Source organism: Panulirus ornatus, chromosome 20 (genome assembly GCF_036320965.1).
Source record: "Panulirus ornatus isolate Po-2019 chromosome 20, ASM3632096v1, whole genome shotgun sequence".
NCBI lineage: Eukaryota > Metazoa > Arthropoda > Malacostraca > Decapoda > Palinuridae > Panulirus > Panulirus ornatus.
This window is the reverse complement of record NC_092243.1, coordinates 38,420,686-38,447,590: the sequence shown is the minus strand read 5'-3', so window position 1 is coordinate 38,447,590 and position 26,905 is coordinate 38,420,686. Positions and strand designations below refer to the sequence as shown.

General features: G+C 40.4%; 1 protein-coding gene across 15 annotated transcripts in view; it reads right to left on the bottom strand.

Moving 5' to 3' along the window:
* Positions 1-26,905, bottom strand: part of LOC139755950 (uncharacterized) — a 1,365,710-nt gene that overhangs the window by 290,380 nt on the left and 1,048,425 nt on the right. For 2 of the 15 annotated variants that reach the window (XM_071674755.1, XM_071674757.1), the window contains one exon: positions 12,928-14,079. The exons of the other annotated variants lie outside the window; for them this stretch is intronic. In XM_071674755.1, the coding sequence (XP_071530856.1) occupies positions 13,834-14,079 (246 nt within the window). In that variant the 3' untranslated portion in view covers positions 12,928-13,833. Of the gene's footprint in view, positions 1-12,927; positions 14,080-26,905 lie in introns of those variants that run through there. 15 annotated transcript variants of the gene reach the window in all.

Here is a 26,905-nt window from a genome sequence, read left to right as displayed (position 1 = left end):
CTAAGTATTTCTCACATACATTCTTCAAAGCAAACACCTGATCCACACATCCTCTACCACTTCTGAAACCACACTGCTCTTCCCCAATCTGATGCTCTGTACATGCCTTCACCCTCTCAATCAACACCCTCCCATATAATTTACCAGGAATACTCAACAAACTTATACCTCTGTAATTTGAGCACTCACTCTTATCCCCTTTGCCTTTGTACAATGGCACTATGCACGCATTCCGCCAATCCTCAGGCACCTCACCATGAGTCATACATACATTAAATAACCTTACCAACCAGTCAACAATACAGTCACCCCCTTTTTTAATAAATTCCACTGCAATACCATCCAAACCTGCTGCCTTGCCGGCTTTCATCTTCCGCAAAGCTTTTACTACCTCTTCTCTGTTTACCAAATCATTTTCCCTAACCCTCTCAATTTGCACACCACCTCGACCAAAACACCCTATATCTGCCACTCTATCATCAAACACATTCAACAAACCTTCAAAATACTCACTCCATCTCCTTCTCACATCACCACTACTTGTTATCACCTCCCCATTTGCGCCCTTCACTGAAGTTCCCATTTGCTCCCTTGTCTTATGCACTTTATTTACCTCCTTCCAGAACATCTTTTTATTCTCCCTAAAATTTAATGATACTCTCTCACCCCAACTCTCATTTGCCCTTTTTTTCACCTCTTGCACCTTTCTCTTGACCTCCTGTCTCTTTCTTTTATACATCTTCCACTCAATTGCATTTTTTCCCTGCAAAAATCGTCCAAATGCCTCTCTCTTCTCTTTCACTAATACTCTTACTTCTTCATCCCACCACTCACTACCCTTTCTAATCAACCCACCTCCCACTCTTCTCATGCCACAAGCATCTTTTGCGCAATCCATCACTGATTCCCTAAATACATCCCATTCCTCCCCCACTCCCCTAACTTCCATTGTTCTCACCTTTTTCCATATATATATATATATATATATATATATATATATATATATATATATATATATATATATATATATATATATTCTTATTTTGCTTTGTCGCTGTCTCCCGCGTTTGCGAGGTAGCGCAAGGAAACAGACGAAAGAAATGGCCCAACCCACCCCCATACATATGTATATACATACACGTCCACACACGCAAATATACATACCTATACATATCAATGTACACATATATATACACACACAGACACATACATATATACCCATGCACACAATTCACACTGTCTGCCTTTATTCATTCCCATCGCCACCTCGCCACACATGGAATACCATCCCCCTCCCCCCTCATGTGTGCGAGGTAGCGCTAGGAAAAGACAACAAAGGCCCCATTCGTTCACACTCAGTCTCTAGCTGTCATGCAATAATGCCCGCAACCACAGCTCCCTTTCCACATCCAGGCCCCACACAACTTTCCATGGTTTACCCCAGACGCTTCACATGCCCTGATTCAATCCACTGTCAGCATGTCAACCCCGGTATACCACATCGATCCAATTCACTCTATTCCTTGCCCGCCTTTCACCCTCCTGCATGTTCAGGCCCCGATCACTCAAAATCTTTTTCACTCCATCTTTCCACCTCCAATTTGGTCTCCCACTTCTCCTCGTTCCCTCCACCTCCGACACATATATCCTCTTGGTCAATCTTTCCTCACTCATTCTCTCCATGTGACCAATCCAACCAATGCATTTCAATACACTCTCTTCTGCTCTCTCAACCACACTCTTCTTATTACAACACATCTTTCCTACCCTTTCACTGATAGAGTTGATAGAGATGCTCTGTGGAAGGTATTAAGAGTATATGGTGTGGGAGGTAAGTTGCTAGAAGTAGTGAAAAGTTTTTATCAAGGATGTAAGGCATGTGCACGTGTAGGAGGAGAGGAAAGTGGTTGGTTCCCAGTGAAAGTCGGTTTGCGGCAGGGGTGCGTGATGTCTCCATGGTTGTTTAATTTGTTTATGGATGGGGTTGTTAGGGAGGTGAATGCAAGAGTTTTGGAAAGAGTGGCAAGTATGTAGTCTGTTGTGGGTGTGAGGGCTTGGGAAGTGAGTCAAATGTTGTTCGCTGAAGATGCAGCGCTGATGGCTGATTCGGGTGAGAAACTGCAGAAGTTGGAGACTGACTTTGGTAAAGTGTGTGAAAGAAGAAAGCTAAGAGTAAATGTGAAGAAGAGCAAGGTTATTAGGTTCAATAGGGTTGAGGGACAAGTAAATTGGGAGATAGGTTTGAATAGAGAAAAACTGGAGGAAGTGAAGTGTTGTAGATACCTGGGATTGAATTTGGCAGCGGATTGAACTATGGAAGTGGAAATGAGTCACAGGGTGGGGGAGGAGGCATAGGTTCTGGGAGCATTGAAGAATGTTGTGAGGTATGTGCTATAGATAGGGCTGTGCGGACAAGGGTGGTTGTGTTGGAAATGAGATGTTTGAGGACAGTATGTGGTGTGAGGTGGTTTGATCGAGTAAGTAATGAAAGGGTAAGAGAGATGTGTGGTAGTAAAAAGAGTGTGGTTGAGAGAGCAGAAGAGGGTGTATTGAAATGATTTGGTCACATTGAGAGAATGAGCAAGGAAAGATTGACAGAGGATATATGTCAGAGGTGGAGGGACTGAGAAATGGGAGACCAAATTGGAGGTGGAAGGATAGAGTGAAAAAGATTTTGAGCAATCGGGGCCTGAAAATACAGGAGGGTGAAAGGTGTGCAAGGAATAAAGTGAATTGGAACGATGTGGTATACCAGGCAGACGTGCTGTCAATGGATTGAACCAGGGCATGTAAAGCATCTGGGGTAAACCATGGAAAGTTCTGTGGGGCCTGGATGTGGATAGGGAGCTGTGGTTTCAGGCATTATTGCATGACACCTAGAGACTGAGTGTGAACGAATGTAGCCATTGTAATTTTTTCATTGCGCTCCCTCGTGCGCATGAGGGGGAGGGGGTGTAATTTCATGTGTGGCTGGGTGGTGGCGGGAATGTTTGAAGGCAGCATGTATGAATATGTACATATGTACATGTATGCACATGTGTATGTGGGTGGGTTGGCCCATTCTTCTGTCTGTTTCCTTGCGCTACCTCGCTAATGTGGGAGACAGCGATTTTTCCAGGGAAATAATGCAAATGACTGGGAGATGTATAAAAGAAAGAGGCTGGAGGCAAGAGAAAGGTGCAAGAGGTGAAAAAGAGGGCAAATGAGAGTTAGGGTGAGAGAGTATCATTAAATTTTAGGGAGAACAAAAAGATGTTTTGGAAGGAGGTAAATAAAGTGCGCAAGACGAGGGAACAAATGGGATCTTCAGTGAAGGGGGCTAATGGGGAGGTGATAACAAGTAGTGGTGATGTGAGAAGGAGATAGAGTGAGTATTTTGAAGGTTTGTTGAATGTGTTTGATGTATATCAACTGACTTATATTTCTCTCTTGTGACTTCCCTGATGATGTGATCATTACACTTAAGTGCACTTGGGAACTTATCATGTTTCATTTTCCCCGTGGACACATAGGAATATCTTGATCACGAGCAAAATTGTGATCCATTCCAACATATATACACATGTACATATTCACACATGCTGCCTTCATCCATTCCCACCACCATCCCATCACACATGAAATTATACCCATTCCCTCCCATGTGTGTGTGAGGTAGCACTATGAAAAATAGCAAAGGCCACATTCGTTCACACTCAGTCTCTAGCTGTCATGTGTAATGCACCAAAACCACAGCTCCCTTTCCACTTCCACGCCCCACAAAACTTTCCATGATTTACCCGAGATGCTTCACATGCCCTGGTTCAACCCATTCATAGCACGTCGACCCCAGTATACCACATCATTCCAATTCACTCTATTCCTTGCACGCCTTTCATCCTCCTCTATGTTCAGGCCCTGATCACTCAAAATCTTTTTCACTCCATCCTTCCACCTCCAATTTGGTCTCCCACTTCTCCTCGTTCCCTCCACCTCTGACACATATATCCTCTTTGTCAACCTTTCCTCGCTCATTCTCTCCATGTGACCAAACCATTTCAATACACCCTCTTCTGCTCTCTCGACCATACTCTTTTTATTACTACACATCTCTCTTACCATTTCATTACTTACTCGATCACACCACCTCACACCACATATTGTCTTTAAACTTCTCATTTTCATCAAATCCACCCTCCTCCACACAACCCTATCTATAGCCCATGCTTCACGACCATATAACATTGTTGGAACCACTATTCCTTCAAACATACCCATTTTTGCTCTCCAAGATAACATTCTCACATTCCACAAATTCTTCAACAATCCCAGAGCCTTTGCCCCCTCCCCCACCCTGTGACTCACTTCCGCTTTCATGGTTCCATCCGCTGCCAAATCCACTCCCAGATATCTAAAACACTTAACTTCCTCCAGATTTTCTCTATTCAATCTTACCTCCCAGTTTACTTGTTCTTTAACCCTACTGAACCTAATAACCTTGCTTTTATTCATATTTACTTTCAGCTTTCTTCTTTCACACACTTTACCAAACTCAGTCACCAACTTCTGCAGGTTCTCACCCGAATCAGCCACCAACGCTGTATCATCAGCGAACAACAACTGACTCACTAAACGAGCCCTCTCATCCACAACAGGCATACTTGCCCCTCTCTCCAAAACTCTTGCATTTACCTCCCTAACAACCCCATCCATAAACACACTAAGCAACCATGGAGACATCACGCACCCCTGCCGCAAACCGACACTCACTGGGAATCAATCACTTTTCTCTCTTTCTGATCGTACACATGCCTTACATCCTCGATAAAAACTTTTCACTGCTTCTAGCAACTTACCTCCCACACCATATAATCTTAATACCCTCCACAGTGCATCTCTTTCAACTCTATCATATGCCTTCTCCAACATCCATAAATGAAACATATCAATCAATCTGTTTTTCTATGTATTTTTCACATACATTCTTCAAAGCAAACACCTGACCCACACATCCTTTACCAATTTGGAAACCACAGTGCTCTTCCCCAATCTGATGCTCTGTACATGCCTTGACCCTCTCAATCAATAAACTTATAATTTCCCAGGAATACTCAACAAACTTATGCCCCTGTAATTTGAACACTCACCTTTATCCCCTTTGCCTTTGTTCAATGGCATTGTGCATGCATTCCATCAATCCTCAGGCACCTCACCATGAACCATACATACATTGAATATCCTCACTAACCAGTCAACAACAGTCACCCCCTTTTTAAATAAATTCCACAGCAATACCATCCAAATCTGCTGACTTGCTGGCTTTCATCTTCCACAAAGCTTTCACTACCTCTTCTCTCTTTACCAAATCATTCTCCCTGACCCTCTCACTTCGCACACCACCTCAACCAAAACACCCTATATCTGCCACTCTATCATCAAACACATTCAACAAACCTTCAAAATACTCACTCCATCTTCCTCTCACTTCACCACTACTTGTTATTACCTATCCATTTGTCCCCTTCACCGATGTTCCCATTTGTTCTCATCTCATGCACTTTATTTACCTCCTTCCAAAACATCTTTTTATTCTCCTTAAAATCTAATGATACTCTCTCACCCCAACTCTCATTTGCCCTCTTTTTCACCTCTTGCACCTTTCTCTTGACCTGCTTTTTCTTTTATTCATCTCCCAGTCATTTGCACTATTTCCATGCAAAAATCATCCAAATGCCTCTCTCTTCTCTTTCACTAACAATCTTACTTCTTCATCCCACCACTCACTACCCTTTCCAATCAGCTCACCTCCCATGCTTCTCATTCCACAGGCATCTTTTGTGCAAACCATCACTGCTTCCCTAAGTACATCCCATTCCTCCCCCACTCCCCTAATGTCATTTGCTCTCACCTTTTTCCATTCTGCACTCAATCTCTCCTGGTACTTCCTCACACAAGTCTCCTTTCCAAGCTCACTTACTCTCACCACTCTCTTCACTCCAACATTCTCTCTTCTTTTCTGAAAACCTCTGCATATCTTCACTTCGCCTCCACAAGATAACGATCAGACATCCTTCCAGTTGCCCATCTCAGCACATTAACATCCAAAAGTCTCTCTTTCAAGTGCCTATCAATTAACACGTAATCCAATAACGCTCCCTGACCATCTCTCCTACTTACATACATATACTTATGTATATCTCTCTTTTTTAAACCAGGTATTCCCATTCACCAGTCCATTTTCAGCACACAAATCTGCAAGCTCCTCACCATTTCCATTTACAACACTGAACATTCCATGTATACCAATCATACCCTCAACTGCCATATTACTCACCTTTGCATTCAAATCACCCTTCACTATAACCCAGAGTCATGCATCAAAGCTGCTAACACACTCACTCAGCTGCTCCCAAAACACATGCCTTTCATGATCTTTCTTCTCATAATGAGCCAGGTGCATATGCACCAATAATCACCCATCTCTCTCCATGCACTTTCAGTTTTACCCATATCAATCTGGAGTTCACTTCCTTACACTCTATCACATACTCCAACAACTCCTGCTTCAGTAGTGCTACTCCTTCCTTTGCTCTTGTCCTCTTACCAACCCCCGACTTTACTCCAAGACATTCCCAAACCACTCTTCCCCTTTACCCTTTAGCTTTGTTTCACTCAGAGCCAAAACATCCAGGTCCCTTTCCTCAAACATACTACCTATCTCTTCTTTTTTCTCATCTTGGTTACATCCACACACATATAGACACCCAAATCTGAGCATTTGAGGAGGATGAGCACTCCCCACATGACTCCTGCTTCCCCTTTTAGAAAGTTAAAATATAATATATACATAATGGGGAGGTAATAACAAGTAGTGGTGATGTGAGGAGATGGAGTGAGTATTTTGAAGGTTTGTTGAATGTGTTAGATGATAGAGAAGCAGTTATAGGTTGTTTTGGTCGAGGTGGTGTGCGAAGTGAGAGGGTCAGGGAGAATGATTTGGTAAACAGAAAAGAGGTAGTGAAAGCTTTGCGGAAGATGAAAGCCGGCAAGGCGGTGGGTTGGATGGCAGTGCAGTGAAATTTATTAAAAAAGGGGGTGACTGGTTGGTAAGGTTATTTCATGTGTGTATGACTCATGATGAGGTGCCTGAGGACTGGCGGAATGCATGCATAGTGCCATTGTACAAAAGCATAGTGGATAAAGGTGAGCGCTCAAATTACAGAGGTATAAGTTTGTTGAGTATTCCTGGGAAATTATATGGGAGGGTATTGATTGAGAGGGTCAAGGGATGTACAGATCATCAGATTGACAAAGAGCAGTGTAGTTTCTAATGTGGTAGAGGATGTGTGGATCAGGTGTTTGCTTCGAAGAATGTATATGAGAAATACTTAGAAAAACAAATGGATTTGTATGTAGCATTTATGGATCTGGAGAAGGAATATGATAGAGTTGACAGAGATGTTCTGTGGAAGGTATTAAGAGTATATGGTGTGGGAGGCAAGTTGCTAGAAGCAGTGAAAAGTTTTTATCAAGGATGTACGGCATGTGTATGAGTAGGAAGAGAGGAAAGTGATTGGTTCTCAGTGAGTCAGTTTGCAGCAGGGGTGTGTGATGTCTCCATGGTTGTTTAATTTCTTTATGGATGGGGTTGTTAGGGAGGTGAATGCAAGAGTTTTGGAGAGAGGGGTAAGTATGCAGTCTGCTGTGGATGAGAGGGCTTAGGAAGTGAGTCAGTTGTTGTTCGCTGATGATACAGCGCTGGTGGCTGATTTGGGTGAGAAACTGCAGAAGCTGGTGACTGAGTTTGGTAAAGTGCGTGAAAGAAACTTGAGAGTAAATGTGAATAAAAGGAAGGTTATTTGGTACAGTGGAGTTGAGGGACAAGTCAACTGGGAGGTAAAATTTGAATGGAGAAAAACTGGAGGAAGTGAAGTGTTTTAGATATCTGAGAGTGGATTGGGCAGCGGATGGAACCATGGAAGTGGAAGTGAGTCACAGTCACAGCAAAAATGGGTATGTGTGAAGGAATAGTGGTTCCAACAATGTTATATGGTTGCGAGGCGTGAGCTATAGATAGGGTTGAGTGGAGGAGGGTGAATGTGTTGGGAATGAGATGTTTGAGGACAATATGTGGTGTGAGGTGGTTTGATGTAGTAAGTAATGAAAGGGTAAGTGAGATGTGTGGTAATAAAAAGAATGTGGTTGACGGAGCAGAAGAGGGTGTACTGAAATAGTTTGGTCACATGGAGAGAGTGACTGATGAAAGATTGACAAAGAGGATATATGTGTCAGAGGTGGAGGGAACGAGGCATAGTGGGAGACCAAATTGGAGGTGGAAGGATGGAGTGTAAAAAATTTTGGGTGATCGTGGCCTGAACTGCATGCAGGAGGGTGAAAGGCGTGCAAGGAACAGAGTGAAATGGAATGATGTGGTATACCAGGGTCGATGTGCTGTCAATGGATTGAACCAGGGCATGTGAAGTGTCTGGGGTAAACTATGGAAAGTTTTGTGGTCCTGGATGTGGAAAGGGAACTGTGGTTTCCTTGCATTAGACATGACAGCTAGAGGCTGAGTGTGAATGAATGTGGCCTTTGTTGTCTTTTCCTAGTGCTACCTCGTGCGCATGCGGGGGGGAGGGTGGTGTCATTTCATGTGTGGTGGGGTGGCAATGGGAATGAATAAAGGCAACAAGTATGAATTATGTACAAATGTATATATGTATATGTCTGAGTATATATATGTTATATATATATATATATATATATATATATATATATATATATATATATATATATATATATCTTTCTTTCAAACTATTCGCCATTTCCCGCATTAGCAAGGTAGCGTTAAGAACAGAGGACTGGGCCTTTGAGGGAATACCTTCACCTGGCCCAATTCTCTGTTCCTTCTTTTGGAAAATTAAAAAAAAAACGAGAGGGGAGGATTTCCAGCCCCCCGCTCCCTCCCCTTTTAGTCACATTCTACGACACGCAGGGAATACGTGGGAAGTACTCTTAATCCCCTATCCCCAGGGCTTATATATATATATATATATATATATATATATATATATATATATATATATATATATATATATATATATTATCCCTGATTCAATCCACTGACAGCACGTCAACCCCGGTATACCACATCGATCCAATTCACTCTATTCCTTGCCCTCCTTTCACCCTCCTGCATGTTCAGGCCCCGATCACACAAAATCTTTTTCACTCCATCTTTCCACCTCCAATTTGGTCTCCCACTTCTCCTCATTCCCTCCACCTCTGATACATATATCCTCTTAGTCAATCTTTCCTCACTCATTCTCTCCATGTGCCCAAACCATTTCAAAACACCCTCTTCTGCTCTCTCAACCACGCTCTTTTTATTTCCACACATCTCTCTTACCCTTACGTTACTTACTCGATCAAACCACCTCACACCACACAATGTCCTCAAACATTTCATTTCCAGCACATCCATCCTCCTGCGCACAACTCTATCCACAGCCCACGCCTCGCAACCATACAACATTGTTGAAACCACTATTCCTTCAAACATACCCATTTTTGCTTTCCGAGATAATGTTCTCGACTTCCACACATTCTTCAAGGCTCCCAGAATTTTCGCCCCCTCCCCCATCCTATGATCCACTTCCACTTCCATGGTTCCATCCGCTGCCAGATCCACTCCCATATATCTAAAACACTTTACTTCCTCCAGTTTTTCTCCATTCAACCTCCCAATTGACTTGACCCTCAACCCTACTGTACCTAATAACCTTGCTCTTATTCACATTTACTCTTAACTTTCTTCTTTCACACATTTTACCAATCTCAGTCACCAGCTTCTGCAGTTTCTCACACGAATCAGCCACCAGCACTGTATCATCAGCAAACAACAACTGACTCACTTCCCAAGCTCTCTCATCCCCAACAGACTTCATACTTGCCCCTCTTTCCAAAACTCTTGCATTCACCTCCCTAACAACCCCATCCATAAACAAATTAAACAACCATGGAGACATCACACACCCCTGCCGCAAACCTACATTCACTGAGAACCAATCACTTTCCTCTCTTCCTACATGTACACATGCCTTACATCCTTGATAAAAACTTTTCACTGCTTCTAACAACTTGCCTCCCACACCATATATTCTTAATACCTTCCACAGAGCATCTCTATCAACTTTATCATATGCCTTCTCCAGATCCATAAATGCTACATACAAATCCATTTGCTTTTCTAAGTATTTCTCACATACATTCTTCAAAGCAAACACCTGATCCACACATCCTCTACCACTTCTGAAACCACACTGCTCTTCCCCAATCTGATGCTCTGTACATGCCTTCACCCTCTCAATCAATACCCTCCCATATAATTTACCAGGAATACTCAACAAACTTATACCTCTGTAATTTGAGCACTCACTCTTATCCCCTTTGCATTTGTACAATGGCACTATGCACACATTCCGCCAATCCTCAGGCACCTCACCATGAGTCATACATACATTAAATAACCTTACCAACCCGTCAATAATACAGTCACCCCCCTTTTTTAATAAATTCCACTGCAATACCATCCAAACCTGCTGCCTTGCCGGCTTTCATCTTCCGCAAAGCTTTTACTACCTCTTCTCTGTTTACCAAATCATTTTCCCTATATATATATATATATATATATATATATATATATATATATATATATATATATATACATATACATATATATATATATATATATATATATATATATATATATATATATATATATGTATACCTTGAAATGTATAGGTATGAAGGGATATAATTTATACATTCTTAATTTAATGTTGGGATTATCATGAAAGTGATTAAAGAATACTTTAGTATCTAGCATTATTAATCTTGTCTCCAGCTATCTGTCCTTTCTATGTATTCTCACACATATGCAATGTTAGGCTACCTGGTCTATATCATTTTGGAATTAATTTGGTTCCCCCTTTGTGTATCAGTGTTATATGTACACACTATTTGTGTAAATCTGCTAAATTTAACTTATTTTGGTTTTGCCTCAGTATTATCATCAGAGATTCTGCTATTGTCGTATTTTCATTTTCAAGATATATAGGTAGAACCTTACTTGGTCTTAGTGCTGTCTCTCTGACTTGATCAATCATTTCATTTACACTCCTTTTAGGTATGATAAAACCTGGAGGGGCATGTTTGTCATACCTGGTGGTGAATGTCTAGTAAAGTTTTTGGAGGTCTTCTATCCCCACAACCTGGACTGATTCCAGGCTGTTGAGTTAGGTCATTGGTCAACCAAGCTGCTGAAAGCCTTGGCCTACAGACCCAAATAACCACAATAGCCTGGATGGTTTGGCACCTCACTTTGTAGGTACTTGTGCAGGGCACTCTAAAGCTTCTCAAATGTGCATCCCATTGTCTTGCTGATGATTGCTGGCAAGATGTTAGAGTCTTGAGCCCCATATGCTTGAGGTATTCTCTCTTTTAGAGCATTTGGCACGTTTGGATGTCAGTAGTATTTTGCATATAAGGATACAGAACTTTTGGATTATGTTTCATGCTCTTTATTACTTTCTTGTTCATTTTCTGTTTTCTTCAAAGCAACTCCATTATTTCCTGATTTACTATCTCCTCATTCACTTTATGTCATTCTCTATGCAACTCCACTATTTTCCATTCAGGATTTCTTACTTTGCTAGTTTTACTTTATCTCTGCCTATTGCCAACCTTAATTTCTTTCTTCCATTCTCTTCTGTATATCCAATGCTTTCTGTCCTGCCTTTGCAATGATGAAATTTCTTTAATAAAGTACTAAACCTGTAAACATGTTTGATAAACTACTAAAAAAATTGTTGTTTGTTTTTGCAACACTGCTGTTGAGAACTTTGTTCCAAATTGTATTTGCTATCAGTGTACTTTCTTCATTCCACTTAACTGGTCAAAACAAAAATGTAAGTCTGTTATACTGCTTAAATTATCCCTTGCTTCATTCTGTCTGGTTTAAGGATATCTGAGTTACCCTTTGTAATCACAAGAAAAGATATGTGCAGTACTAACTAATCAAATTAACATTTGTTAATATAGGAGAGACATCAATGGCAGTACAATCCACAGCTGATTCTCATATACCAAGCTTATATTCCAAAAATAGCTGACTTCTACCATCATAAACATCATCACCCTGCAGTGATATTTCAAAAGAATAAAAAAAATACATTCAATGCATGTTTGTTCCAAGCCCACCAACTTGTTTTCAATTAAAACAGCACCTGTTCCAAACATATTCTATGTGAAAAGGAACCAAGGTAAAAAGGTGGTTGACATGTCTGTGATCAAATCAATAAACTTTTCATGTGCATAAGTTAATGCATAAGATACAGTGCCTCATTCCTCCATCTTGAGAGAGAGAGAGAGAGAGAGAGAGAGAGAGAGAGAGAGAGAGAGAGAGAGAGAGAGAGAGAGAGAGAGAGGTTATCAATTATGAACTAAATATTTTTTTTTCTTTCAAACTATTTGCCATTTCCTGCGTTAGCGAGGTAGCATTAAGAACAGAGGACTGGGCCTTTGAGGGAATATCCTTACCTGGCTCCCTTCTCTGTTCCTTCTTTTGGAAAATTAAAAAAGAAAAAAACGAGAGGGGAGGATTTCCAGCCCCACGCTCCCTCCCCTTTTAGTCGCCTTCTACGACACGCAGGGAATACGTGGGAAGTATTCTTTCTCCCCTATCCCCAGGAATAGGGGAGAAAGGGGAGAACTAAATACATATCCTCAAAAAAGCAAAGGCTAATATCTTATGTACCTCCTCCTGCCATTGTGGATTTGTCTAGGACTGAATACTGAACATCTGAAGAGTCAATTACAACTCAAGTGTACTTGCTTGTATTACATACTTTCAAGAACCCTAAATAGTTTTCAAAGAAAAACAAAATGCACAACACGTAAGCTTTAATTTTTTTCACAAATGCTTCATTTCATACAAAAAGGTGATCATACACAAAAGTTGGACACAACAAGAATTGAATGTCATACCATTTTCCCTGACAAGTCTTTCATGAGTAGTTAGCAAAGCATATATACAATTACAAATTTCATTAACTCAAAAATAATATTACAGTAAGTTTGACTATAAAAAATTTACATAAGTAACATTTTCTAAGCATCTAACAAAACTGTAATACAAAAAATGAGCACCAACTTTATAAAAACTTGGAAAGAAACTAACACTAAACAATATCAATAAACAAAAATGTTATATTAGTTTCAAAATACTGAACATTGCGTAATGATCAATGCATGAAATGAAAAACATACTATTACATAAGAACAAAACTTATCAATGTTCTATGACAACTGCTGAGTGAAATACACAGCCCTCAATTCAGATTTCTGCCTTTCCCAAAAATATACTCAATCAAATAAAAAACAAGAGGCAATACAATACAAAATATCAATACAAATATCTACTCATTTCTAACACAAAATTTTTCTTCTTTCAGGAGATAAAATAGCTAATGTATAGACGCACTATCATTACAGGGCAAAAACGAAGTTTAAACATTTTCTTCTCTCTACAAACTTTAACTGTCACAGAAAAGACGGATCAGTTTTACAGAAAATAAGAAGTTCAATGTTATTCTTTCTAAGCACACTCAATCAGTCTTGAATCACTCTTTCCCCACTTCAAATAATATTAATTTTTCTTCATTATGGATAACAAAATTATGGTTGAAGCTAATAAATTGGTACTAGAAATAAAAAAATTTTCTTTAACATTCAAGGATACTACTCTTTCTAGCAAACTTACTGCAGAATTAATCAAAGGTCCAATACAACCATCTACCCAGTATGGATGTGGATGTGACGATTAAGATGATACTGGGTAATTGTGCTATACTGACAGTGTGGGCAAGCATATGGTTTATCTCCTGTATGTGTACGAATATGCCTCTTTAGACCAGTGGTATACATTGTGGTATAGTCACAGAGGGAACACTTATGGAGCTTCCTTCTTGGGACGTTGCCCATCAAGAATCTTGATGCTTCTCCTCTGCCAGTCCTCACACCAAGAACGTCGAACCCCACCTGTAGGGGACGCCCATCTTTTATAAGCACTAAGGAGATAGAGTCCCCTATTATCAAAAAGCACAAGACACTGCATTACCAAAGTGGGCAAACAGCGTATAAAGAAAGACATACACCAAACCATAAAAAAAGAATTTTTTCACTATACTTGCACAAACATTCAATATGAACTTAAACCACTCACTCTGCCTCTATATATCTGAAAATTTACAAAATTGTTTAAGACACCTGTGCCATCAGAAAACTAAAAATCCATAGGGAACTCTCAAGAAAATATAAGATAAAATGAAAAAATATCACTGCTTCATTTTTGCAATAAGTAACTTTCATCCATCAAAAATGCTATCCAAACATATATCAAAAGTCTACACACCTTAAAGATTTGCAGTTTATAAGATATGTATACATCAGATCTACATATCTTACTTAAACAGCTTAACCTGTGCATATTTAGAGCCAACATTGTGATTTGTCTCCCAAAACCAAGAGGGTGGTTTCACTGACATTAGGGAACTACTTTAAAGGTCTGCCCTCACAAGCTGGCTTATAGATAACATTGTGGAGCAGGTTCATGAAAAGAAAACCATGGAGTTTATCTGTAAAATCAGTTCTCCTTCCTATGGAGAGAGACATAAATGCCAAAACCCTTGCTTCCTGATATAAACAACTTGTCTGCTAAATTTGGTTGTTTATCAAAAAGTAGTTTTGTGAGCATAAAATAACCTCTCTGAATCACCAAAAGGATAAGACTAATAAAAAGGGCTATTCATCCATGAAAATTAAACAGTGTGCACTTCTGATGTTCCTAATTCACCAAAAAAGGTGCCACAATGTTTTCATATTTCATGGAAATCTTGTGAGGCAACTCTAATTCCAGAGACCTCATACATAAAAAAAAAATTCAAGAAACAAATAACCCCTAAGGGATGACTTTTAAATCATGGCAGAATATTTACAACTACACAATAGTCAGACTGACAGAGAATGGGTGTTCATTTCCTCATACTAAGATCTTATCTGGCTTGAATGCAGCTGTAATTATGGACAGGATCATCTGTCAAATATTGATGATCTTTATGCAATGGTACAACATACTTTAAACTAAACAAAAATCCACTCAACACTGCTAATTCTCACTTTAACAAACACCTGAAGCTGTTAAAAGGTAATGACTCACTCATCAAAAGACTTTACTTTCAGTGCCACATATGTATGGACTTATCAAAAAACATAAGCAAACTATCCAGCAAGATCCATCATGTAGACTACAATATAAATGTGGTTAACAAACTTAATATCTAAGTCGATTATGATTTCAAACTAGTAAGCTCTGATATGTCATCCATGTTCACACAAGTTGTAGTTCATGAAATATTAGAATATCTTGTGGATGATTTGGATAATGTTGATTTACGTACTTATTTCAAATTCTGTTTCTTGAAGTGATAAAATTGTGTAGCAAAGACTGTGTATTCTAGTTTATCAATGAACATTATTCTCAGAAGTTTGGTGCGACATTGAGAAACACTATTTTATCAGTATTTGGTAATTCATACAAGAAATCTTTTTATTCAAAATGACTAAGATATATCTTACACCCTAAGGTAATATGGTTTAGCGATGCAGATTTTTTTTTGAGTGTGTGTCTAGCTAACAACACGTGAAACTTTACAAATATTTCTGCCTTTGGTTTTCAATCTAATACCTTCTGTCAAATCTACTGTGGAGGGAGAAAATGACTGCATGTTACATTTTCAGATTGCTTGATCCATAGGGTCTTCAGCATGATTAAGTTCTGCATTTACAGAAAAACCACTAACATTTGTTCAATTTCTTTTCATACTCAATTGCCATTTCCTGCATTAGTGATGTAGCACCAGGAAACAAAGAATGACACATTCCTAGCACAACCCTGCACCACAGGAAACAGCACTGCCACCCCCTGCACCAGCAAGGTAGCATCAGGAAACAGACAAAGAAAGGCCATAGCCACTCGTATCCATACACAAGTTGTCATGAATGATTTACTGATACCACAACTCCTTTATCCACATTCAGGCCCCACAAATCTTTCCATGGTTTACTCCAAACGTTTCACATACCCTGGTTCAGTCCACTGATGGCATGCTGACCCCAGTATACCACATCGTTCCAATTCACTTCATTCCATACACACCTTTTACCCTCCTGAATGTTCAGGCCACGATTGCTCAAAATCTTTTTCACCCTAACCTTCCATCTCGAATTTGGTCTCCCAGTTCTCCTTGCTTCCCCCTTTCTGACACATATCCTCTCTGTCAACCTTTCCACACTCATATTCTCCATATGTCCAAACCATTTCAACACAACCTTTTCACTGACTCTCTAACTAAAGTAAATAAAGAAAAGGACCTTGGAGTTGTCACTAACAACAATTTGAAGTACATTAAACAGTGTCAAGCAGCAAGTGAAAAAGGCAACCCATTGTTAGATTTCATAGCCAGAAACATAAATTATGAGACACCAGAAACTATTCTCACACTTACTAATTCTCAAGTAAGACTGCACCTAGAATAGGCAGTCCAGTTTTGATCCCCAAAGTAGAGCAAGTAGAAAGATGCATGACAAAATTGATCCAATCCCTTAGAAAGCCTAAAACAATTGGATCTCTCCTCCCTTACAGCACATAGACTTTGCGGCAACACAATCAAAGTGTTCAAAATTTTGAACAGGTTCAATAGCATAAATCACAAGCGTCTTTTCGAAATACAAGAAACCAAGCCAAATGTAATAAAACTCAAAGGTAAAGATTTAGTACGGATGTGGGAAAAAGCTTCTTTTACTATAGGAGTGTTGAGTACTGGAATAAGTTCCCATCAGATGTAGTGAATGCTAAGACTACAAATACCTACATAAATTGTTTAGACATATATCTTATAAATTCAGGCATACTCTGAGAAAAACGCAAGAAGTAAACAGTATAAATGACAGTGGTAATGAGGACAGTAGAAGGCAAATGTGCAGTAGCGGGGAGTCAGTGATAGCTTTAAAAAACTGCTGAGCGGAATTACATTTTCTCAACAAGTTACTCTTTTTTCATTTTTCACCAGATAACCCAATCATGGGCTAATCAGGCCTTCTGTTGTCTGTCTCTCATGTAAACCACACTCTTTTAATTTCCACATATTTCTCTTACCTTTTCATTACCTACTTGATCAAACAATCTCACACCACATATTGTCCTCAAATATTTAATTTCCAACACATATGCCCTCCTTTGCACAACCCTATCTATAGCCTATGCCTTGAGTTCATATAATATTGTTGTAAGTACTATTCCTTCGAACATACCCATTTTTGCTCTTTGAGATAAAATTATCTCTTTCCACACATTCTTTATCACTCCCAAAACCTTCGTCTCCTCCCCGACCCTACGAATCACTTTCGTTTCTATGGTTCCATTTGCTGCCAAGTCCACTCCCATATATCTAAAACATCTCACTTCCTCTGATTTTTCTCCATTCAAACTAACTCCCAACTAACTTGCTCCTCAATCCTCCCCTTGCTTTTATTCACGTTTATTCTCAACTTTCTCCTTTCACACACTCTCTCAGTCACCGACTTATGCAGTTTCTCACTCGAATCTGCCACCAGTGCTATATCATCAGCGAACAACAACTGACTCAATACCTACACCTACTCATCCCCAACAGAATGCATACTTGCACCTCTCTCTAAGACTCTTACATTTACCTCCCTCATCATCACATCCATAAACATTCATTATTACTAAGCACAACACAAAAGAATTAAACAATCAATATTCTAGTCAATTTTCCTTAAGGTATTATGCACATGCATTTCAGAATTTAGTAATGAAGACCAAAAAGATATATACAACAGGATCAAAGTTACACTATCCGAGATGTTTCACTGATAAATCTCTTAATCTGATAAAGAAATCAGTCTATAAAGTTTACCCCAAAACCTCTTGAAGACACCAAGAATCTTTAATCTTTACTTTTGCTATTCGGAGAAAATCCTTGTTAGTCCCACATTTAATGTGAATGTAGACTTCAGCAATACCAATGCTATTAAGAATGCTTTTATCAAAAACTCACCAGAAAATTCTTTGAACACCTTGTAAAAGCTGTAACATATTTTATATTCATCAGACTGGTAAGGATGAACCTAAGCAATATAAAAAATGTATAAAATCAGGACAGATTTTGATTGCCATGTTTATTCATGTTAGGAATTATGACCATTGTGCCATTTCCTGTGTCAGAGAAGTAGTGCCAGGAAACAAAGAAAGACTTATCCACTCATATACATGCATATATGCATACATGTACATACACGTACATACGTATGCATACACATACACAGACACATACATATCATAATCATACTTACTTGCTTCTATCCATTCCCAGCACCACCCTGCCCCACAGGAAACAGCTTTGCCACCTCCTGCATCAGGAAGGTAGCATCAGGAAAACAGAAAAAAAGGCCACATTCTTTCACACTCGGTCTTAAGCTGTCATGTGTAATGCATCGAAACCACAGCTCCCCATCCACATCTAGGCCCCACAGACCTTTCCTTGATTCACCCTAAATATTTCACATCCCCTGATTCAGTCCATTGATGACCCATTGACCCCAGTATACCACATCATTCCAGTTCACTCTATACCTTGCATGCCTCTCACCCTCCTGCATGTTCAGGCCCAAATTACTCAAAATCTTTTTCACTCCATCCTTCCAACTCCAGTTTGGTCTCCTGCCTCACACTGTTCCCTCCACCTCTGACACATATATCCTCTTTTGTCAACCTTTCCTCACTCATTCTGTCCATATGTCTGGACCATTTCAACACATCCTATTTTGCTCTCTCAACCACACTCTTTTCATTACCACACATCTCTGTTACCCTTTCATTACTTGCTCAATCAAACCATCTCACACCAGGTATTGTTCTCAAACATATCATTTCCAACACATCCACCCTCCTCCATAAAACCCGATCTAAAGCCCATGCCTTGCAACCATATGATATTGTTGAAACCAATATTCCTTCAAACATACTCATTTTCACACTCCGAGACAACATTCTGTCTTTCCACACATTCTTCATGGCTACCAAAACCTTTGCAACCTCTCCCACCCTACAACTTACTTCCATTTCCATGGCTCCATTCACTGTCAAGTCCACTCCCAGGTATCTAAAACTCTGCACTTCCTCCAATTTTTCTCCATTCAAACTCGCATCCCTACTAACTTGTCCCTCAACCCTGCTGAACCTAATAACCTTGCTCATATTCACATTTACTATCGATTCTCTCCTTTCACACACTTTTCCACACTCAATAACCTTGGTTCAGTCCAATGATTGCATGTTAATCACAGAACACCACGCAGGGGGTCCCGGGTTCGATCCTGGCTGTTGGAGGTTTGCATGATTTACACGCGGGATTTGTATGTAGCATATATGGATCTGGAAAAGGCATATGATAGAGTTGATAGAGATGCTTTGTAAAAGGTATTAAGAGTATATGGTGTGGGAGGTAAGTTGTTAGAAGCAGTGAAAAGTTTTTATCTAGGATGTAAGGCATCTGCACAAGTAAGAAGATAGGAAAGTGATTGGTTCTCAGTGAAAGTAGGTTTGCGGCAGGGGTGTGTGATGTCTCCATGGTTGTTCAATTAGTTTATGGATGGGGTTGTTAGGGAGGTGAATGCAAGAGTTTTGGAGAGAGGGGCAAGTATGCAGTCTGTTGGGGATGAGAGAGCTTAGGAAGTGAGTCAGATGTTGTTTACTGATGATACAGCACTGGTGGCTGATTCTGGTGAGAAACTGCAGAAGTTGGTGACTGAGTTTGGTAAAGTGTGTGAAAGAAGAAAGCTGAAAGTAAATGTGAATAAGAGCAAGGTAATTAGGTTCAGTAAGGTTGAGGGACAAATTAATTGGGAGGTAAGTTTGAATGGAGAAAAACTGGAGGAAGTGAGTGTTTTAGATATCTGGGAGTGGATTTGGCAGTGGATGGAACCATGGAAGTGGAAGTGTCACAGGGTGGGGGAGGGGGCGAAGGTTCTAGGAGCATTGAAAAATAAGTGGAAGGCGAGAACATTATCTCGGAGAGCAAAAATGGGTATGTTTGAAGGAATAGTGGTTCCAACAATCTTGTATGGTTGCGAGGCGTGGACTATGGATAGAGTTGTGCGCAGGAGGGTGGATGTGCTGGAAATGAGATGTTTGAGGACAATATGTGGTGTGAGGTGGTTTGATCGAGTAAGTAATAATAGGGTATGAGAGATGTGTGGTAATAAAAAGAGTGTGGTTGAGAGAGAAGAGGGTGTTTTGAAATGGTTTGGTCACATGGAAAGAATGGGTGAGGAAAGATTGACAAAGAGGATATGTGTGTCAGAGGTGGAGGGAAAGAGAAGTGGGAGACCAAACTGGAGGTGGAAGGATGGAGTGAAAAAGATTTTGAGCGATAGAGGCCAGAACATACAGGAGGGTGAAAGGCATGCAAGGAGCAGAGTGAATTGGAACGATGTGGTATACCGGGATCAGCATGCTGTTAATAGATTGAACCAGGGCATGTGAAGTGTCTGGGGTAAACCATGGAAAAGTCTGTAGGGCCTGGATGCGGAAAGGGAACTGTGGTTTCGGTGCATTACACATGACAGCTATAGACTGAGTGTGAATGAATGTGGCCTTTTTTGGCTGTTCCTGGTGCTGCCTAACTAGGAGGGGTGCTATTTCGTGTGTGGCGGGTTGGCAACGGGAATGGAAGAAGGCAGCCCTTATGGAAATGTACAAGTGTATATATGTATATGTCTGTGTATGTATAGGCATGCATATATTGAAATGTATATGGGCGTGTGAGGGCGTTTATGTATGTACATGTGTATGTGGATGGGTTGGGCCATTCCTCATCTGTTTCCTTGCACTACCTCGCTAACGCAGGAGACAGCGATTAAGTATGATAAAAGATTATAAATAAATATATTCCTATGAGTCCGGGTACCCGGCAGTTGAAGGCAGAAGTCAGACTGAGATAAAGCTGATGCCTACCCCTCCTGTGAAAGGATACTTCTTTAATATAAAGTGAGGATGGACTACCCGCTTTCACTGCACCTCTTACAATCACTTGATGCCATTCTGAATTGTAAGGATTGCAGAGATATTTCATAAAGTCATAACTCTGAAATAAGAGAAACACTCTATATACAACCTGATCGCATGATAGCTTGAGGCAGATTCAGACCAAAACAAAGCAAGTCTACTCCACGCTACCAAAAACAAGTGCGATATGAAATGCGCATGTTGTGGCATTTGAGATTTTCTATTTTCTGTTCATGAAATTATCGTTAATTAATGTACTCTATTATCATCTGTCTACTAAATCCGAAATCCATTAAATTGCTGATGCATGGGGTGGCGATGCTGTTTCCTGCAGGGTGGGGTGGCGCAGGGAATGGATAAAGGCACACAAATATGAATATGTACCTGTGTATTTTTTGATATGTATATGTACGTATATGTGCGGTCATGTATGTATGTATATGTATGTACATGTGCGGTCATGTATGCATGTAGGTGCAAGAGGTGAAAAAGAGGGCAAATGAGAGTTGGGGTGAGAGAGTATCATTAAATTTTAGGGAGAATAAAAAAATGTTTTGGAAGGAGGTAAATAAAGTGCGTAAGACAAGGGAACAAAGGGGAACTTCAGTTACAGTGGCTAATGGGGAGGTGATATCAAGTAGTGGTGATGTGAGAAGGAGGTGGAGTGAGTATTTTGAAGGTTTGTTGAATGTGTTTGATGACAGAGTGGCAGATATAGGGCGTTTTGGTCGAGGTGGTGTGCAAAGTGAGAGGGTTAGGGAAAATGATTTGGTAAACAGAGAAGAGGTAGTAAAAGCTTTGCAGAAGATGAAAGCCAGCAAAGCAGCGGGTTTGGGTGGTACTGCAGTGGAATTTATAAAAAAAAAAAAAGGGGTGACTGTATTGTTGACTGGTTGGTAAGGTTATTTAATGCATGTATGATTCATGGTGAGGTGCCTGAGGATTGGCGGAATGCTTGCATAGTGCCATTGTACAAAGGTAAAGGGGACAAAGGTGAGTGCTCAAATTACAGTTTTAAGTTTGTTGAGTATTCCTGGGAAATCATATGGGAGGGTATTGATTGAGAGCGTGAAGGCATGTACAGAGCATCAGATTGGGGAAGAGCAGTGTGGTTTCAGAAGTGGTAGAGGGTGTGTGGATAAGGTGTTTGCTTTGAGGAATTTATGTGAGAAATATTTAGAAAAGCAAATGGATTTGTATGTAGCATTTATGGATCTGGAGAAGGCATATGATAGAGTTGATAGAGATGCTCTGTGGAAGGTATTAAGAATATATGGTGTGGGAGGCAAGTTGTTAGAAGCGGTGAAAAGTTTTTATTAAGGATGTAAGGCATGTGTACATGTAGGAAGAGAGGAAAGTGATTGGTTCTCAGTGAATGTAGGTTTGCAGCAGGGGTGTGTGATGTCTCCATGGTTGTTTAATTTGTTTATGGATGGGGTTGTTATGGAGGTGAATGCAAGAGTTTTGGAAAGAGGGGCAAGTATGCAGTCTGTTGTGGATGAGAGAGCTTGGGATGTGAGCATGTTGTTGTTCGCTGATGATACAGCGCTGGTGGCCGATTCATGTGAGAAACTGCAGAAGCTGGTGACTCAGTTTGGTAAAGTGTGTGAAAGAAGAAAATTGAGAGTAAATGTGAATAAGAGCAAGGTTATTAGGTACAGTAGGGTTGAGGGTCAAATCAATTGGGAGGTAAGTTTGAATGGAGAAAAACTGGAGGAAGTAAAGTGTTTTAGATATCTGGGAGTGGATTTGGCAGCGGATGGAACCATGGAAGTGGAAGTGAATCATAGGGTTGGGGAGGGGGCGAAAATTCTGGGAGCCTTGAAGAATGTGTGGAAGTCGAGAACATTATCTCGGAAAGCAAAAATGGGTACGTTTGAAGGAATAGTGGTTCCAACAATCTTGTATGGTTACGAGGCATGGACTATGGATAGAGCTGTGCGCAGGAGGGTGGATGTGCTGGAAATGAGATGTTTGAGGACAATATGTGGTGTGAGGTGGTTTGATCGAGTAAGTAATAATAGGGTAAGAGAGATGTGTGGTAATAAAAAGAGTGAGGTTGAGAGAGCAGAAGAGGGTGTTTTGAAATGGTTTGGTCACATGGAGAGAATGAGTGAGGAAAGATTGACAAAGAGGATATATGTGTCAGAGGTGGAGAGAACGAGGAGAAGTGGGAGACCAAATTGGAGGTGGAAAGATGGAGTGAAAAAGATTTTGAGTGATTGAGGCCTGAACATGCAGGAAGGTGAAAGGTGTGCAAGGAATCGAGTGAACTGGAACGATGTGGTATACCGGAGTCAATGTGCTGTCAATGGATTGAACCAGGGCATGTGAAGCGTCTGGGGTAAACCATGGAAAGTTGTGTGGGGTCTGGATGTGGAAAGGGAGCTGTAGTTTTGGTGCATTATTACATGACAGCTAGAGACTGAGTGTGAACAAATGGGGCCTTTGTTGTCTTTTCCTAGCGCTACCTTGCACACATGAGGGGCTTGTTATTTCAAGTGTGGCAAGGTGGTGATGGGAATGAATAAACGCAGACAGTATGAATTATGTACATGTGTATATATGTATATGTCTGTGTGTGTATATATATGGGCCATTCTTTTGTCTGTTTCCATGCGCTACCTCGCTAATGTGGGAGACAGCAACAAAGCAAAATAATAATAAAAAAATATACATATATATATATATATATATATATATATATATATATATATATATATATATATATATATTTTCTTTCTTTTTTTCTTTCATACTATTCGCCATTTCCCGCATTAGCGAGGTAGCGTTGAGAACAGAGGACTGGGCCCTTGAGGGAATATCCTCACCTGGGCCCCTTCTCTGTTCCCTCTTTTGGAAAATTAAAAAAAAAAAGTGAGAGGGGAGGATTTCCAGCCCCCCGCTCCCTCCCCTTTTAGTCGCCTTCTACGACACGTAGGGAATAAGTGGGAAGTATTCTTTCTCCCCTATCCCCAGGGATAATATATATATATATATATATATATATATATATATATATATATATATATATATATATATTTTTTTTTTTTTTTTTTTTTGTTTTGTCGCTGTCTCCCGCGTTTGCGAGGTAGCGCAAGGAAACAGACGAAAGAAATGGCCCAACCCACCCCCATACACATGTATATACATACACCTCCACACACGCAAATATACATACCTACACAGCTTTCCATGGTTTACCCCAGATGCTTCACATGCCCTGATTCAATCCACTGACAGCACATCAACCCTGGTATACCACATCGATCCAATTCACTCTATTCCTTGCCCTCATTTCACCCTCCTGCATGTTCAGGCCCCGATCACACAAAATCTTTTTCACTCCATCTTTCCACCTCCAATTTGGTCTCCCACTTCTCCTCGTTCCCTCCACCTCTGACACATATATCCTCTTGGTCAATCTTTCCTCACTCATTCTCTCCATGTGCCCAAACCATTTCAAAACACCCTCTTCTGCTCTCTCAACCATGCTCTTTTTATTTCCACACATCTCTCTTACCCTTACGTTACTTACTCGATCAAACCACCTCACACCACACATTGTCCTCAAACATCTCATTTCCAGCACATCCACCCTCCTGCACACAACTCTATCCATAGCTCACGCCTCGCAACCATACAAAATTGTTGGAACCACTATTCCTTCAAACATACCCATTTTTGCTTTCCGAGATAATGTTCTCGACTTCCACACATTCTTCAAGGCTCCCAGGATTTTCGCCCCCTCCCCCACCCTATGATCCACTTCCATGGTTCCATCTGCTGCCAGATCCACTCCCAGATATCTAAAACACTTTACTTCCTCCAGTTTTTCTCCATTCAAACTTACCTCCCAATTGACTTGACCCTCAACCCTACTGTACCTAATAACCTTGCTCTTATTCACATTACTCTTAACTTTCTTCTTTCACACACTTTACCAAACTCAGTCACCAGCTTCTGCAGTTTCTCACATGAATCAGCCACCAGCGCTGTATCATCAGCGAACAACAACTGACTCACTTCCCAAGCTCTCTCATCCACAACAGACTTCATACTTGTCCCTCTTTCCAAAACTCTTGCATTCACCTCCCTAACAACCCCATCCATAAACAAATTAAACAACCATGGAGACATCACACACCCCTGCCGCAAACCTACATTCACTGAGAACCAATCACTTTCCTCTCTTCCTACACGTACACATGCCTTACATCCTCAATAAAAACTTTTCGCTGCTAACAACTTGCCTCCCACACCATATATTCTTAATACCTTCCACAGAGCATCTCTATCAACTCTATCATATGCCTTCTCCAGATCCATAAATGCTACATACAAATCCATTTGCTTTTCTAAGTATTTCTCACATACATTCTTCAAAGCAAACACCTGATCAACACATCCTCTAACACTTCTGAAACCACACTGCTCTTCCCCAATCTGATGCTCTGTACATGCCTTCACCCTCTCAATCAATACCCTCCCATATAATTTACCAGTAATACTCAACAAACTTATACCTCTGAAATTTGAGCACTCACTCTTATCCCCTTTGCCTTTGTACAATGGCACTATGCACGCATTCTGCCAATCCTCAGGCACCTCACCATGAGTCATACATACATTAAATAACCTTACCAACCAGTCAATAATACAGTCACCCCCTTTTTTAATAATTTCCACTGCAATACCATCCAAACCTGCTGCCTTGCCGGCTTTCATCTTCCGCAAAGCTTTTACTACCTCTTCTCTGTTAATCAAATCATTTTCCCTAACCCTCTCACTTTGCACACCACCTTGACCAAAACACCCTATATCTGCCACTCTATCATCAAACACATTCAACAAACCTTCAAAATACTCACTCCATCTCTTTCTCACATCACCACTACTTGTATCACCTCCCCATTTGCGCCCTTCACTGAAGTTCCCATTTGCTCCCTTGTCTTACACACTTTATTTACCTCCTTCCAGAACATCTTTTTATTCTCCCTAAAATATAATGATACTCTCTCACCCCAACTCTCATTTGCCCTCTTTTTCACCTCTTGCACCTTTCTCTTGACCTCCCGTCTCTTTCTTTTATACATATCGCACTAAATTGCATTTTTCCCCTGCAAAAATCGTCCAAATGCCTCTCTCTTCTCTTTCACTAATAATCTTACTTCTTCATCCCACCACTCGCTACCCTTTCTAATCAAGCCACCTCCCACTCTTCTCATGCCACAAGCATCTTTTGCGCAATCCATCACTGATTCCCTAAATACATCCCATTCCTCCCCCACTCCCCTTACTCCCATTGTTCTCACCTTTTTCCATTCTGTACTCAGTCTCTCCTGGTGCTTCCTCACACAAGTCTCCTTCCCAAGCTCACTTACTCTCACCACCCTCTTCACCCCAACATTCACTCTTCTTTTCTGAAAACCCATACAAATCTTCACCTTAGCCTCCACAAGATAATGATCAGACATCCCTCCAGTTGCACTACTCAGCACATTAACATCCAAAAGTCTCTCTCGCGCACCTGTCAATTAACACGTAATCCAATAACGCTCTCTGGCCATCTCTCCTACTTACATACGTATACTTATGTATATATATATATATATATATATATATTTATTATTTATTTATTTATATTTTCTATTTTGCTTTGTCGCTGTCTCCCGCGTTTGCGAGGTAGCGCAAGGAAACAGACGAAAGAAATGGCCC